The sequence below is a fragment of the Rhinoderma darwinii genome, chromosome 4, assembly GCF_050947455.1.
Source record: "Rhinoderma darwinii isolate aRhiDar2 chromosome 4, aRhiDar2.hap1, whole genome shotgun sequence".
NCBI lineage: Eukaryota > Metazoa > Chordata > Amphibia > Anura > Rhinodermatidae > Rhinoderma > Rhinoderma darwinii.
This window is the reverse complement of record NC_134690.1, coordinates 322,861,071-322,878,952: the sequence shown is the minus strand read 5'-3', so window position 1 is coordinate 322,878,952 and position 17,882 is coordinate 322,861,071. Positions and strand designations below refer to the sequence as shown.

Here is a 17,882-nt window from a genome sequence, read left to right as displayed (position 1 = left end):
TGGCATTACCCACAGGGGGGGCTGTATGGCGTTACCCACAGGGGAGACTGTATGCCGTTATCTACAGAGGGGGCTGTATGGCGTTCTCTACAGGGGGGGCTGTATGGCGTTATGTACAGGGGGGGCTCTATGGCGTTATGTACAGGGGGGGGCTCTATGGCGTTACCTACAGGGGGGCTGTATGGCGTTACCTACAGGGGGGGCTGTATGGCGTTACCTACAGGGGGGGCTGTATGGCGTTACCTACAGGGGAGGCTGTATGGCGTTACCTACAGGGGAGGCTGTATGGCGTTACCTACAGGGGGGGACTCTGTATGGCGTTACCTACAGGGGGGGACTCTGTATGGCGTTACCTACAGGGGGGGACTCTGTATGGCGTTACCTACAGGGGGGGGACTCTGTATGGCGTTACCTACAGGGGGGGGACTCTGTATGGCGTTACCTACAGGGGGGGACTCTGTATGGCGTTACCTACAGGGGGGGACTCTGTATGGCGTTACCTACAGGGGGGGACTCTGTATGGCGTTACCTACAGGGGGGGACTCTGTATGGCGTTACCTACAGGGGGGGACTCTGTATGGCGTTACCTACAGGGGGGGACTCTGTATGGCGTTACCTACAGGGGGGGACTCTGTATGGCGTTACCTACAGGGGGGGACTCTGTATGGCGTTACCTACAGGGGGGGACTCTGTATGGCGTTACCTACAGGGGGGGACTCTGTATGGCGTTACCTACAGGGGGGGACTCTGTATGGCGTTACCTACAGGGGGGGACTCTGTATGGCGTTACCTACAGGGGGGGACTCTGTATGGCGTTATCTACAGGGGGGGACTCTGTATGGCGTTATGTACAGGGGGGGCTGTATGGCATTATGTACAGGGGGGGGCGTTATGTACAGGGGGGGGCTGTATGGCGTTATGTACAGGGGGCGCAGTATGGCGTTCTCTACAGGGGGGGCTGTATGGCGTTCTCTACAGGGGGGGCTGTATGGCGTTCTCTACAGGGGGGGCTGTATAGCGTTACCTACAGAGGGGGCTGTATGGCGTTACCTACAGGGGGGGCTGTATGGCGTTACCTACAGGGGGGGACTCTGTATGGTGTTATGTACAGGGGGGGCTGTATGGCGTTATGTACAGGGGGGGCTGTATGGCGTTATGTACAGGGGGGGCTGTATGGCGTTATGTACAGGGGGGGGCAGTATGGCGTTCTCTACAGGGGGGGCTGTATGGCGTTACCTACAGGGGGGCTGTATGGCGTTACCTACAGGGGGGGCTGTATGGCGTTACCTACAGGGGGGGCTGTATGGCGTTACCTACAGGGGGGGCTGTATGGCGTTACCTACAGGGGGGGCTGTATGGCGTTACCTACAGGGGGGGCTGTATGGCGTTACCTACAGGGGGGGCTGTATGGCGTTACCTACAGGGGGGGCTGTATGGCGTTATATACAGGGGGGGCTGTATGGCGTTACCTACAGGGGGGCTGTATGGCGTTACCTACAGGGGGGGCTGTATGCCGTTACCTACAGGGGAGGCTGTATGGCGTTACCTACAGGGGAGGCTGTATGGCGTTATCTACAGGGGGGGCTGTATGGCGTTATCTACAGGGGGGGCTGTATGGCGTTATCTACAGGGGGGGCTGTATGGCGTTATCTACAGGGGGGGCTGTATGGCGTTATCTACAGGGGGGCTGTATGGCGTTATCTACAGGGGGGGCTGTATGGCATTATCTACAGGGGGGACTATGTATGGCGTTCTCTACAGGGGGGCTGTATGGCGTTATGTACAGGGGGGCTGTATGGCATTACCCACAGGGGGGGCTGTATGGCGTTACCCACAGGGGAGACTGTATGCCGTTATCTACAGGGGAGGCTGTATGGCTTTATCTACAGAGGGGGCTGTATGGCGTTCTCTACAGGGGGGGCTGTATGGCGTTATGTACAGGGGGGGCTCTATGGCGTTATGTACAGGGGGGGCTCTATGGCGTTACCTACAGGGGGGCTGTATGGCGTTACCTACAGGGGGGGCTGTATGGCGTTACCTACAGGGGAGGCTGTATGGCGTTACCTACAGGGGAGGCTGTATGGCGTTACCTACAGGGGGGGCTGTATGGCGTTACCTACAGGGGGGGCTGTATGGCGTTACCTACAGGGGAGGCTGTATGGCGTTACCTACAGGGGAGGCTGTATGGCGTTATCTACAGGGGGGGCTGTATGGCGTTATCTACAGGGGGGGCTGTATGGCGTTACCTACAGGGGGGGACTCTGTATGGCGTTACCTACAGGGGGGGACTCTGTATGGCGTTACCTACAGGGGGGGACTCTGTATGGCGTTATATACAGGGGGGGACTCTGTATGGCGTTATGTACAGGGGGGGCTGTATGGCGTTATGTACAGGGGGGGCTGTATGGCGTTATGTACAGGGGGGGCTGTATGGCGTTATGTACAGGGGGCGCAGTATGGCGTTATGTACAGGGGGCGCAGTATGGCGTTCTCTACAGGGGGGGCTGTATGGCGTTCTCTACAGGGGGGGGCTGTATGGCGTTCTCTACAGGGGGGGGCTGTATAGCGTTACCTACAGAGGGGGCTGTATGGCGTTACCTACAGGGGGGGCTGTATGGCGTTACCTACAGGGGGGGACTCTGTATGGCGTTATCTACAGGGGGGGACTCTGTATGGTGTTATGTACAGGGGGGGACTCTGTATGGCGTTATGTACAGGGGGGGCAGTATGGCGTTATGTACAGGGGGGGGCTGTATGGCGTTATGTACAGGGGGGGGGCTGTATGGCGTTCTCTACAGGGGGGAGCTGTATAGCGTTCTCTACAGGGGGGCTGTATGGTGTTCTCTACAGGGGGGGCTGTATGGCGTTCTCTACAGGGGGGAGCTGTATAGCGTTCTCTACAGGGGGGGCTGTATGGCGTTCTCTACAGGGGGGGCTGTATGGCGTTCTCTACAGGGGGGGGGGCTGTATGGCGTTCTCTACAGGGGGGAGCTGTATAGCGTTCTCTACAGGGGGGGCTGTATGGTGTTCTCTACGAGGGGGCTGTATGGCGTTATCTACAGAGGGGGCTGTATGGTGCTAACGACATACAGCCCCCCTGTAGGTAACGCTATACAGCCCCCCCTGTAGGTAACGCTTTACAGCCCCCCTGTAGGTAACGCTATACAGCCCCCCCCTGTAGGTAACGACCTACAGTGTTGTTCTACAAAAGACATGTATCCCCTATCCACAGGATAGGACATACATGTGTGATCGCTGGCAGCGATAAGAAGAACGGGGGACCGAAAGTCCCCCCAAGTTCTCCATGACTAACCTCTGACTTCCGGCGTCTGCGCAATACAATAGAAATTAAAGGAGCGCTGGTCACGCATGCGCACAAGCGCGACCGGCGCTCCATTCATTTCTACGGAGCTGCCGGCACAGACCTCGGAAGTCCGAGGTTTGTGATTGAGAACGTCAGGGGACTTTCAGTCCCCCGTTCTCCCTACCGCTGCCAGCGATCACACATGTATCTCCTATCCTGTGGATAGGGCATACATGTCTTTTGTTTAATGGCAGAGCGGGGAGATACCTCCCTGCTCTGCCGTAGTGTTCAGTGGCGTCGCGCTGTAGCAGCCATAGCGGCTGCTAGCAGAGCCTCTGGCCATGGTGGGGGCCCGTGCCGGCAGGCGACACGGGCCCCCTCATGCCGCTGGCCCCGTTGCAGCCGCTACGGCGGTAGTTACGCCACTGCCCCTGACATTCATATTGTAACCTGTTCCTAGTTTAGACTTTTTAGCTTTTCTCCCAAAATACATGCTGAATGTGAGGTGTGTGTGTACAAGATGCTGCTGCCTTCACTAGCTCTCATGTATCCGCACACCCTTATTCCTGTACGGATTCATCTTCTACAGCCCATGAGGGATTTCTTCTCCCTCGTGCTGACAGACACTGGTGCGGAGGCGTGTGTGATACCCCCCTTTTTTCTCCCCTACAGAGTCTGGGTGCAACACAGTTTGTGTGATCTCTTCCACCTTCCCCTGAAGACAGCCATGTCTGCTCTACTACCTATCTTTACTCTGATACTAACGCCTGTGTGATCTGTCCTCCCTGAACACCTGAAATGCTTTCCCCCATCTCCACACTCTGTCGTGTACAACCGTCTCCACCACATGAACACTGAGAGAAGGAGGAGGAGAGTAGAGAGAGCAGATGACGTCAAGAGAAGTGTCCGGACAGGAGCAGTGTGCTGTCGGAATTATGTTAGACTTAGAAGGAACCAACCAGCTATGTACAGGAGTTGCACATACTCTACAGCAATCAGATGGTACGACATTTTTAATGAAGACTATCTAGAAAGTTGCTTAATTTTGCATTTAGATAGAAAATGAACAATATTCAGTGCAAAGGTGTCCATAGAATTAAAGCTCGGTAGACTTATAAACTTAAATGGTGACCTACATGTATGAAGATATAACACACACAGCATATTCTTACCTTATCTACACACATTGCAACTTTTATGTCTTGCTTGGTAATTTCATAATGCCTGATATTCCGTACATAATTCCCAGCGAGTTTCAATATATCAGCAGAAATGTATTCTAATACTGCAACTATGTAAACAGATACTTGATGATCAATTTTATAACCTAAAACCTCCTGTCAAGAAAAAAGAAAAACATTAGTTGGAAAAGGTGTCACCGTGCTGGACCATGACTTAGAACTGGAAAGATTTTCACTGTCCTTGCACATCATTGGTACTTTCCTATAACTAAATATGATCTGATCCTGGCCAAAGCTTTGGCTGTGAGGCAAGTGTAAAGTGAACGGCCATAATTGAAACACAATTTTACAGTTTGCACATAGACTCGTTCTACAGGTGAATAACTTTATAAACACATTGCTATACTTATCTTGTTGCAGCCTTTATTCTAGACTAAAGCTTATATACAGTTAGGTCCAGAATTATTAGGACAGTGACACAATCTTCATGATTTGTGCTCTGCTGCCACCACATTGGATTTGAAATGAAACAACTGAGATGCAATTGAAGTGTAGACTTTCAGGTTTAATTCAAGGGGTTGAACAAAAATATCCTGTGAAATGTTTAGGAATTGCAACCATTTTTCTACACAGCCGCCTCATTTCGGGGCTCAGAAGTAATTGGACAAATTAACATTACCATAAATAAAATGTTTTTTTTAAAATACTTTGTAGAGGATCCTTTCCAGGCAATAACTGTCTGAAGTCTGGAACCCATGGACATCACCAATCGCTGGGTTTCCTCCTTTGTGATGCTTTGCCAGGCCTTTACTGCAGCTGTCTTCAGTTGTTGCTTGTTTGTAGGTCTTTCTGCCTTATTCCCCGTTTTTGCCTAAAAAAAACTCCTGGGCTGCTTTCGCAGTATGTTTTGGGTCATTGTCCATCTGTACTGTGAAGTGACGTCCAATCAACCTTGCTGCATTTGGTTGAATCTGGGCAGAAAGTATATCCCTGAACACTTCAGAATTAATCCGGCTGCTTCTGTCTTCAGTCACATCATCAATAAACACTAGTCACCCGGTGCCTTTGGCAGCCATGCATGCCCATGCTATCACACTGCCTCCACCATTTTTTACAGAGGATTTGGTGTCCTTTGGATCATGAGCCGTTCCAAGCCTATTCCATACTTTCTTCCTTCCATCATTCTGGTACATGTTGATCTTCATTTCATGCTGTTCCAGAACTGGGCGGCTTCTTTAGATGTTGTTTAGCAAAGTCTAATCTGGCCTTTCTATTTTTGAGGCTGATTAATGGTTTGCACCTTGTGCTGAACCCGCTGTATTTGCGCTCATGAAATCTTCTCTTTATGGTAGACTTAGATACTGATACATCCAGGAGAGTGTTCTTCACTTGGGTAGATGAAGGGGTTTTTCTTCACTATGGAAAGGATTCTGCGATCGTCCACCACTGTTGTTTTTTGGAGTTCACGAGATCACCAGTGCGCTCTTTTTTTTTAAGAATGTACCAAACTGTTGATTTGGCCACTCCTAATATTTTTGCTATCGCTCTGATGGATTTCTTTGTTTTTTTTAAGCCTAATGATGGTCTGTTTCACTTGCATTGAGAGCTTCTTTGACCCATGTTGTGGGTTCACAGCAACAGCTTCCAAATGCAAATGCCACACCTGGAATCAACTCCAGACCTCCTACCTGCTTTATTAATGATTAACAAGGGAATAACCCATGCAGCCCATTAAATATCTTTTGAGATAATTGTCCAATTACCTTTGGTCCCTTGAAAAAGAGGCAGCTACATATTAAAGAGCTGTAATTCCTAAACGCTTCCTCAAATTAGGATGAGAAAACCCTCAAATAAAAGCGGAGAGTCTGCACTTGAAGCCCATATTGATTATATAACTGTATATTCAATATGTTTTGGTAAACAGCTAAAATGCCAAAACTTGTGTCACTGTCCAAATAATTCTAGACCTAACTGTATACAAAATTAATTTAAGGTTATTTCTACCCTCACAACCAACTTTTTTATTTTATAATTAATTGTCCCAAAGTATCTAAAATGAAAAATATCCTATGATTTTATCTCTACAGCTCCTATGTAAACCTACGTGTCTCCATGGTAACACACAATAATTAAACCCTGTGTAGTTTGATCCTGCAGTCATTCTCCCTTTCATCTGTACCCTACTTTTTACTAAATTACTTTTGGTAGGAGACAGATGGAATAAGAGTATGACTTCAGGACCGGACTCCACAATTTGTTGTCTGTCACCATGGAGACACATGGGCCTACACAAGGGCTGTAGTAATCAAACGAGAGGAATTTTTTTAATTAGGACGATTTGCAAAGTTGCATCATTTTTAGATGTATTGAAGCAATAAAAAAAAAAAACTAAAATCGGTTTTAAGGTTTTAGTAAAACCGATGACATCTCTACGTATGAGATTACTAATTTAATTTTAGCGGGAAAAATTTATTTTAAAAATTAAAAATGCATAAAACTGTACAACTGAAAAGTAAATTCTATGTGGTTTAAAACGGCTAAAACTACCGCGTAATTATAAATGGACGCACTTTATCGCAGTTGTATATGTGATCGGGCTGCCTTGTTTTTTTATTTATTTTTCTGTCGCTTCAAAATCTGAATGCACAGAACAGTACAACACAGTCTGACAACCATTCTATAGTATTACTTTGAAATCAGCTTCTGCATTACCTTTAACAAAGGATGGATTTTATCTACAGGGAGAGATAGTGGATTCCGCCGTTTTTTCTTCTCTATCGCAGACTGAGCATCAGCAATAGCCCACTTATCTATGGGGTGAGGAAAGCTTTTCTGCACACGTTCCTGCAAGAAGGGGGGAACATTGAAGTACATTTTTATACATATTTGTACCCTACTGCAGCTGTAGGGGATCACAAGCACTGGTAAGCAGCATATATTTACTATATAAGTCAAAGATAACGGTGAGCTGTCATTGTAATCTAGTAATGAGAGTACGGACAGACATTGTGACAGCCAAAGTCAATACCACATTAACATGATTTAGACTACCATGCTCTGTATGCGAGATTCTGATCAAAACTTTATACGAAAATCCTTATTTATACAGTTACTCTGTAGAATTAATAAGAATTCCAGATAACTTTATTCGATTTATTACTCTCGTAGAAGATAAAGATGCATGTAGTCTTTGAGCTCAGACCCCAGTCATTACTGACCCTTATTTACTTAGGCTGTGTTCACATCAGTGTTGGTTTCCATTGAGGGGTTCCATCTGACTTTTCCGTTGGAGGAACCCCTCAACGGAAAGGCAAACGGAAACCATAGTTTACGTTTGCATTACCATTGATTTCAATGGTCAGTTGACTGCGCTATTATGTCCGTAAAAAAAAAAACGGAAACCTTACACAACAGTGACAAACTGAAACCATAAGCAACGGAAGCATTACCAGTGAAATCAATGGTAATGCAAATGGAACCTATAGTTTATGTTTGCCTTTCCATTGAGGGGTTCCTCCGACGGAAAGCTCAGACAGAACCCCCTCAACGGAAACCAATACTTATGTGAACAGGCCCGTAGTTGATCCACTATGACACACATAGATTTGGTATGTAGTAACAATAAAGTTATACTGAAATTGGCAATGTGGCAATCTGTCAATTTAGTATTTTGTGCATTAAATGGGGATCTTCAGTGACTTGCAAAAGTATTCACCCATTGGTGTTTTTCAAGATTTGTTTCATTTTAACCTGGAATTAAAATAGATTTTAAATTTGATTTTATGTAATGGACCTGACAAAATAGTCAAAATTGTTACAGTGGAATGTAAAGTAATAACATATTAAAAAAATTCAAAACTATAAACGTTTGGAGTGTATATATTCGCCAACTTTGCTATGAAACCCCTGAATAAGGTCTGGTCTAACCAATTAACTTCAGAAGTCATATAATTAGTTAAATTAGGTCCCCCTGTGTGTAATCAAAGTGTCACATGATCTGTCACATGATGTCAGTATAAATACACTTGTTCTGAAAGACCTGAGTCTGTAACACCGCTAAGCAACATGAAGACCAAGGAGCTCTCCAAACAGGTCAGAGACGAAGTTGTGGAGGAGAATAGATCACAGTTGGGTTATAAAAAAAATCTCCCAAACTTTGGACATTCCATGGAGCACCATTAGAGCATTATATTCTTTCCAAAATGGAAAGAACTATAAAACTGGAACAACTATAAGATCCACACTCCACAGAGTTAGGACCCATGCACACGACCATGCCCATAATCACGGTCAGTGTTACGGGCGCGGCCAGCCGCTGACTGCCATCCGCATTTGCGGGGTGTGCTCCCATATAAAGTATGGGAGCATGGTCCGTAAAAAGCAAAAAAATAGAACATGTATCTTTTGCAGAGCCTTTCTACGGCACGGACACCTTCTAGTAAATATACGGGAAGGTGTCCGTGTGCAATAGAAACCAATGAGTCCATAATTACGGTCGTGTGCACGGGGTCTTAGGCTTTATGGAAGAGTGGCCAGAAAAAAAGCAGTTGCTTAGAGAAAAACACGTTTTAAGTTCGCCAAATAGCATGTGGCAGACTCCACAAACATATGGAAGAAGGTTTTCTGGTCAGAGGAGACTAAAATTTTACTTTCTGGCCATCATGGGAAACGCTGTTTGAGGAGCAAACCCAACACTTCCCATCACCCCAAGACCTGGATTCCCACAGTGAAACACAGAGGTGGCAAGGTCATGCTGTGGGATGCTTTTCATCAGCAGGGACTGGTCAGGATTGAGGGACAGATGGATGGCAGTGAATACAGGGCAATTCTTGAGAAAAACCTGTTTCAGTCTGCCAGAGATTTGAGAGTAGGTCGGAGATTCACCTTCCAGCAGGACAATGACCCTAAACATACTGCTAAAGCCACTGGAGTGGTTTAAGGGGAAACGTTTAATGGTCTTGGAATGTCCGAGTCAAAGCCCAGACCTCAATACAATTGCGAATCTGCGGCATGACTTGAAGACTGCCGTCCAGCAGAGGAACCATCTAAGCTGAAGGAGTTCAATCCGTTTTGCCTGGAAGAATCGTCAAAAATCCCAGTGTCTAGACGTGCTCAGGTAATAGACATTCCCCAAGAGACTTAGATCTGTAATTGCAGCAAAAGATGGCTCCAAAGTCTTGACTCTCAGGGGGTGAATACTTATGCACCCGTTTTTTTCTTTTGTTGCTTTAACTATTGTTTGTGTCACAGTAAAAAATATTTTGCACTTTCAATTTGGTAGGCATGTTATGTAAATGGAATGGTAAACGCCCCCCAAAAAAATCTATTTTTATTCAAGGTTATCATACAACAAAACAGGAAAAACACCAAGGGAGGGGAGGGTGAATACTTCCGCAAGGCACTATACAAAAAAGAGTGCAAACTATGGCTAACACATTCGAGAATTTAACTAGCTGCTATGGGAAACAACTCAGTATTTTCTGTGCCACTTGGTGTACATATAGGAATGGCATGCCAGCACAGTCTTCTAAGCCATTAATAACTATGTTGCAGCATTCGTAGCCACACGTCCGCTAAGATCAAAATCTGAAATATAATTAGTTATTGAGTTTCCACACTGAAGATTGGTCTTGAAGCGACATTACAGCAGAACACAATATATTATTTCTCAATTATAACGGAAGGTTTAAAAATAAGGAAATGGAATTGCATGAGAAAATAAGTCTTACCCTCCAAGTATTGCCACAATTTAGGCAAAAGCTTTGTTCTTAAAATGTAGGACTAATTGCAATGTTTCAGTTGCAGCATAAGCCCTGTTCACATCTGCGTTGTTGGCTCCGTTAGGGGTATCTATCTCAGATTCCGCCGAAAGTACGAAAACAATAGAGCACACCCCCCCCCGACAGAAAACCGACGGAACCCATTAAAGCCCATGGTTTCCATGGGGCGCCAGTTGTTTCCATTTTCGTTGTTCTGCTTCTCTGACAGAGCAGAACAACAGAATGCCAAACGCAGATGTGAACAGGTGTGAACAGGGCCTATGGGTTATTTCAACAATTACATTTATGGCATAGGCTATACCACAAATGTTTAATAGGTGGTGGTCCCACCTCTGGGACAATGTGCCCATGACCAGCGTTGCACTATTAAACTCAGCCCAACGTGGCCATAAGAGGGTGGAGGAAGAGAAGCGAGTCGGCTACCCAGGCAGTTCAAGTTCATCTTGGTATATTAGGGAATTGCATATTCAGGAATTCTGGATTATGCTTGCATTAATAGAATTGCTATGAGTAGGGGCAATGATATTGGGCTATATTGGGGAAATCAAATAATCTATCAATGTCTTGCCAGTCTGTATTTTGCCTCTAGTGCAGCAGGTATAGATTTTTCCCCCACTGACATTTCTTTATTAGGCATCTTATAACAGTAAAGGAAGTGTCTAGCAATAGATACCCTTTAATGTAGCTGTCCATTACATCATATGCTGGTCACACGGGTTAATTTTTCAGCAGATGAACATTAAGTGTTTAATATGTATTCAAATTAAAGGGAATCTGTCATCAGATGATCTGATCGGCTGCGGATGTCACTAGGTTTCCAGAAGAAATCACTGAATGAGGGTTCCCAGTAACCGATAGAATCTCTTTAAGAAAGGACATGTCACCAGGCTTATGCTGCCCTATCTGAGAACAACATAATGTAGAGACAGAGATCCTGAATTGAATTTGCGTCGGTTGGGTGGGGGGAGCGACAGTTCATGAATATCGAGAGGCACATCATTGAGAGGACGCCTGGCTTGGCTCGTGCCGCTGGAAATAAAAAGTGATTTTGTAAATACTGCAGAATATTACAAAGTAAATGACATGGAGCTGGAATCAGGGTCTCTGTCACTATTTATGCTGCCCTCAGATATTCATGGCCAGGATCAGAGTTCATACCGATCCTGACCGTTAGAGTAGGGTGTCAGCGTATGGTGAGGGCTCAGCCCGTGAGCCTGCTCTATACTTTCCCCTCCATTTTTCGCTGGATGTCAGGAAGTGGTTACCAATATTGGAGATGAATAACCAGTCAGGCTATGATTTAAAGAAGACCATCTCAAACCTTTTCAACCGGGGCCTCAATAGCCAGGACACGGTGATGCCTGGGCCTCACCACTCGTGGTAAATTTACCGTTCCTTTGTCTCCTGAACCCAGTAAAGCACTAAAATAAGCACAAAAAGCGTAAAGTATGTTGCTAAACCAGAGATTGGTGCAGCACGACTATGAAAACTGCCCCCCCCCCCTAAGCCGCACCTCACCGTTTGAGAATCATTAGTTTCAAGAGATGCCTACCAGTGACAGACTATTACTAAGTCCGAAATCAAAATGTCAAACTCCTAATTTTAGTGGGTTTGCCACTGTTTCAGCCAGGTTAGCAATCATCAGTGCAAGTGAGATGGAATTAGGCCTTATCCACACGAACGTGTCCATTTTGCGCGCGTAAAAAGCGATTTTCCTGCATTGCAGTTCCGTGTGACACCTGTGTACGGTTTGCGTCTGCGTTTTTTACATGTGTATGTTATCCTGAGGACGGAGATACAGATGAAACCGGGGAAAAATAAACCGAAATGCACAAGATGACATTGATTAATTGCGCTTAATTTCTATTTTGGTTATTTTTCGACTAATTGCCCAGGCCTAATTAAGACTGCTTCAAAAAAGAAACTATTTCAGCCTGGTTAGCAATCATCAGTGCAAGTGAGATGATTAACCCCTTAGTGACCACCAATACGCCTTTTCACGGCGGTCATTAAGGGGCCTTAGGCTAGGCCGCCGTCTTTTCACGGCAGCCTAGTCTAAGTACTGCACGAGTGTTCCGTGCAGGCTGGAGCGGGTGCTCAGGTGTCTGATGACAGCCGGGTTCCTGCTCCAACGGTAGTGATCGAAGTTTACTTTGATCGCGGCATTTAAACACGTTAAATGCTGTGGCCAATAGCGACATTTAACTTGTTTACAGAGGGAGGGAGCTCCCTTTCTCACCCATCGGCGGCCCACAATCGTGGGCCTCCGATGGGGTATCATGGCAGCCGGGGGCCTAATCAAGTCCCCCGGATCTGCCCTGGCTATATGTGTATTAGGACGTAAAAAAATAATTGATGTTAAACAAAAATTATTAATAAAAATGACAGTAAAACTATTATTTTTTTTCATAAAAAGTGGTTTTATTAGTAAAAGTGTAAAAAAGAAATAAAAAATACACATATATGGTATCGCCACGACTGTACTGACCAAAACAGTAAAGTTAACATGTAACTTAAACGAAAAGGTATACGCCGTAAAAAAACACAAAAAACAACGGAAAAATTGCTATTTTTTTCCATTGCCCCCAAAAACGTCATAATAAAAGCTAATCAATATGTCCCATGTACCCCAAAACAGTACCAATCAAAACTACATCTCGTCCCGCAAAAAACAAGCCCTCAAATCACTACATTGACAGAAAAATAAAAAAAATTACAGCTCTTGGAAAGCAACGATGCAAAAACAAATCATTTTAGTTCAAAAGAGTTTTTATTGTGCAAACGTCATAAAACATAAAAAAAACCTATACATATGTGGTATCAACATAATCGTACCATAGAATAGGGCTATGTTCACACGGAGTATTTTGGGGGAGGAATATCTGCCTCAAAATTCCGTTTGGAACTTTGAGGCAGATATTCCTCTCCCTGCACGCCGATTTTCGCGGCAATTATCGCTCCGTTTTTCGCCCGCGGCCATTGAGCGCCGCGGGCATAAAACAGCGAGATATACGCTTTCTCCTGCCTCCCATTGAAGTCAATGGGAGGTCGGAGGCGGAAGCGCACGAAGATAGGGCATGTCGCTTCTTTTTCCCGCGAGGCAGTTTTACTGCTCGCGGGAAAAAGACGCCGACGCCTCCCATTGAAATCAATGGGAGGCGTTCTCGGGCCGTTTCTGCCGAGTTTTGCGACGCGGTTTCCGCGTCAAAAAACTCGGCAAAATACCCCGTGTGAACATAGCCTAAAGGTAACATGTTATTAATCCACACAGTGGACGGCAACAATTTAAAACGGATAGAACACTGGCAAAATGTCAGGTTTTTTTCTATTCCCCCTCAAAAAAAAGTTAATAAAAGTTAATAAAAAATGGTATGTACCCCAGAATGGTGCCATTAAATAGTACAACTAATCCCGCAAAAAAAAAAAAGTCCTCATACAGCTATGTCGACGGAAAAATAAAAAAAAGTTATAGCTGTTTGAAAAAGACGATGGAAAAATGAAAAAAATAGCTTGGTCATTAAGGGGTTAAGATTGCTGCAAAAACTATTTATAAATTAGGACTTGTTTTTGGGACTTGACCAGATACGTCCAGTTTTAAGCAGGCAACACTGTACTGCACACATTTTACTAAACGTTGAAACTTTCTCTGTACAACAGCCAAGTCTTAGGTCCTAATTCTCACCAACAAAAAAAGCATAAAACAGTAACACATCAGCGATATTAATGGTCAATATTACTGCATTATCATATGAAGTTGTTCTCCATTATTTGCTTAAGGCTAAAGCTACATGGTTGAATCGCAACACAACTGTCAAGTCACTGGGAACTAAATGTGCTCTAGGATCTTCCCATTTATTTCAAGAAATTATAGCCAGGAAATGCAAATACTATTCTGTAAACTTTGCTTGAGACTTGAAAGTTTTGTGCCAACCAAAAGATGGCAGTATTACACAATTCAAAAGCAAAAAACGTCAATTTCAGGAAATTTGGCGGTGCGAATCCCAACTTCTTGTTGGCCGTAAACATGATTTCAACATTCATTTTTCCAGTTAACTTTAGTGTTTCTCAAATCCAGTTCTATGACTAGAGCTACTCACAGGTTTTTGTTTTTTTCTATAGAGCAATCCAAACCTTTTCACGAAATTTCATATTACTCTATGAAGGGAAAAAGTAGCTACTCCTTTTTAAAAATCGCTCAAAAATCCCAGCATGAAGATTTTCAAGCCAATCAATGCATTCCTATGCAAAGCGATTTCATAACAATTTTTTTGTAGTAAGAAATAAGTAGTCTAGGTGTAGCCCCAGCCTTCTGCGTTTTTGTTGCGTTCTGTTATGGAAGATAAAACCAAAAACGAATACGGAAAAAACCCAAAAACGCAGCATGTGAACACAGCGTAAGGAAATCCAGAAGACATGACATGCTGGTGTACTTGAGGACTGGAGTTAAGAAATCCTGGTTTAGAAAATAAACCCTGAACTCTGGTTTCTGTGGGCCAAAATGGCACTTCTCGATCTCCAACAGTTTGGATACATGACCGATTTCATCAGAAAGTCACTTAGGCCTCATTCACACGACCGGGTCCGAGCGTCGGCCGGTTTGCATCCGTTCCGGGCCGTGTTGCCGTTTTTACCGGCCGATTTGGACCCGATTTGCATCCGTTTTTTTCCCTGTCCGTTTTAAAATCGGATGAATTTCATTTAAATTTGTTGCCACACACAGCTCCATGTAGATATGTAGATAATGCCACACAGACCCCTGTAGGTAATGCCACCCAGCCCCCTGCAGGTAATGCCACCCAGCCCCCTGCAGGTAATGCCACCCAGCCCCCTATAGGTAATGCCACCCTGCCCCCTGTAGGTAATGCCACCCTGCCCCTTGTAGGTAATGCCACCCTGCCCCCTGTTGGTAATTCCACCCTGCCCCTTGTAGGTAATGCCACCCTGCACCTTGTAGGTAATGTCACACTGCCCCCTGTAGGTAATGCCACCCTGCCCCCAGTAGGTAATGCCACCCTGCCCCTTGTAGGTAATGCCACCCTGCCTCTTGTAGGTAATGCCATCCTGCCCCTTGTAGGTAATGCCACCCTGCCCCCTGTAGGTAATGCCACCCAGCTCCCTGTAGGTGATGCCACCAAGTCCCCTGTAGGGGTTGCCACCAAGTCCCCTGTAGGTGATGCCACACAGCCCCCTGCAGGTTGCACCCATCCCCCCCCCCCACATTCCAGGAGAAGTCACTGACTTCAATGTCCCTATATGGACAGTGTAGTCACTGACTTCTCCTGGAGAGGAATTCCCTGCCACAGGTCGGGGATTCCGCTTCAGAAGTGAGTGCCGTCACTGTGTCCATATATGGACAGTGTAGTCACTCACTTCTCCTGTACCGGAATCCCCGGCCATAGCGTCGGGGATTCCGCTGCAGAAGTGAGTGACATCGCTGTGTCCATATATGGACAGTGTAGTCACGCACTTCTCCTGTAGCGGAATCCCCGGCCATAGAGTCGGGGATTCCGCTGCAGAAGTGAGTGACTTCGCTGTGTCCATATATGGACAGTGTAGTCACTCACTTCTCCTGTAGCGGAATCCCCTATCCCCGGCCATAGAGTCGGGGATTCCGCTGCAGAAGTGAGTGACTTCGCTGTGTCCATATATGGACAGTGTAGTCACTCACTTCTCCTGTAGCGGAATCCCCGGCCATAGAGTCGGGGATTCCGCTGCAGAAGTGAGTGACTTCGCTGTGTCCATATATGGACAGTGTAGTCACTCACTTCTCCTGTAGCGGAATCCCCTATCCCCGGCCATAGAGTCAGGGATTCCGCTGCAGAAGTGAGTGACTTCGCTATGTCCATATATGGACAGTGTAGTCACTCACTTCTCCTGTAGCAGAATCCCCTATCCCCGGCCGGGGATTGGGGATTCCGACTCCTACAGGGAGCAAAAAAAGACCCTCCTCCTCCTCACATGCACTCTGCGTTGTGGAGGAGGAGGAGGAGAGAGTGCGCGAGCGACGGTAGACCCGGCCATCACTCGGGAAACATTCCGGTGATCAGTGGCGTAACTACCGCGGTAGCAGCAGTAGCGGCTGCTACGGGGCCCGGGGCTTGAGGGGGCCCGTGCCGCCAGCCGACACGCCCTCCCAAATGCCCGGTGGCGCCGCTAGCAGCCGTTATGGCTGCTACAGGGGTAGCACCGCTACTGTGGGGCCTGCGCCGCCGAGCCTTACACAGGCACTCTCATGCCTGTAGGTGTCGCTAGCACCGGAGGGGGCCCCGGTGCTAGCGGCAGCCAAATACATGTATTAGCGCTGAATGGCCGGGCATGTTCCGTGCCTGACCATCCAGTGCCTTACAATGACACTGATTGGCTAGCGGCGCAATGACATCATCGCGCCGCTTCCATGCTTGGAAGGTGCTGATTGGCGGGGCAAGTCATTCTGCCCCGCCAATCAGCGTCATTGAAGGACGCTCATTCAGCTCCTGCAGACATGCTCAGAAGAGAGCATGTCTGCATCGCCAGTGAACAGCGTGGGAACCAGAGAATGTGAGTATGTCAACTTTATATATTTTTTTCCTCATAAAAATGTGAATGGCATTATCTATAGTGGGGGGGTCGTCTTTATGTGGGCTATTATATATAGGGGGGTCTATATGTGGGGCAGTAGCTACAGGGGGGTCTATATGTGGGGGTGTGGGCCACTATCTACAGGGGGGTCTATATGTGGGGCAGTATATGTGAGACACTATACAGGGGTGGGCTATATGTAGAGCACTATCTATAGGGGAGCTATTTTTTAGGGTACTTTCTATAGGGGTGGGCTATGTGTGGGACACTATATACAGGGGTGGGTTACCTGTGGGGCACTAGCAACATGGTGGCTATATGTAGTGCACAGTCTACAGGGGTGGGCTATATGTGGGACAATATCTACAGAGGTGGGCTATACGTGGAGCACTAACTATAGGGGAAGCTATATGTAGGGCAGCACGGTGGCTCAGTGGTTAGCACTATTGCCTTGCAGCTCTGGAGTCCATATGTGGGCACTATCTACAGGGGCTTCTATGTAGGTCACTATCTACAAGGGGCACTATCTACAGGGGGTCACTATCTACAGGGGGTCACTATCTACAGGGGGTCACTATCTACAGGGGGCACTATCTACAGGGGGCACTATCTACAGGGGGCACGGTGTGTGTGTGTGTGTGTGTGTGTGTGTGTGTGTGTGTGTGTGTGTGTGTGTGTGTGACAGTTATATTTAGATGTGTTGAGAATTTTAACTTTGTTTACAGGTGCAGAAATGTTTTAAAAGTGAGAAGCTGAAGACATCTAAATGGAAAACTGCAGAAGTGGGTCATGGCCGGGAGAAATCCATCATAGATGTCTGAACCGGAGGGAGAAGAAAAGAACTAGAATCTGAGACGTCACCGGTGAGTCACTTAATGTAAATGTTTATTCTGCCTCTAATCAGTATTGTAGTCACTGTATGATCTGCAGCGAGATGATGGTGGTATGATTTTTTTTTGTGAAACCGCATCTCCCAGCATATCCTTATCATTGTTTCGGCCATGCTGGGAGCTGTAGTTTTACGCCGTACAAACCTATGTTCAGTGGCGTAACTACCGC

General features: G+C 46.4%; 1 protein-coding gene across 1 annotated transcript in view; it reads right to left on the bottom strand.

Moving 5' to 3' along the window:
* SOS1 (SOS Ras/Rac guanine nucleotide exchange factor 1) overlaps nt 1–17,882 on the bottom strand; it is a 142,370-nt gene that overhangs the window by 48,944 nt on the left and 75,544 nt on the right. The window contains exons 3-4 of the mRNA XM_075862787.1: nt 7,198–7,329; nt 4,477–4,641 (exon numbers count right to left, since the gene is read on the bottom strand). Of these exons, the coding sequence (XP_075718902.1) occupies nt 4,477–4,641; nt 7,198–7,329 (297 nt within the window). The remainder of the gene's footprint in view (nt 1–4,476; nt 4,642–7,197; nt 7,330–17,882) is intronic.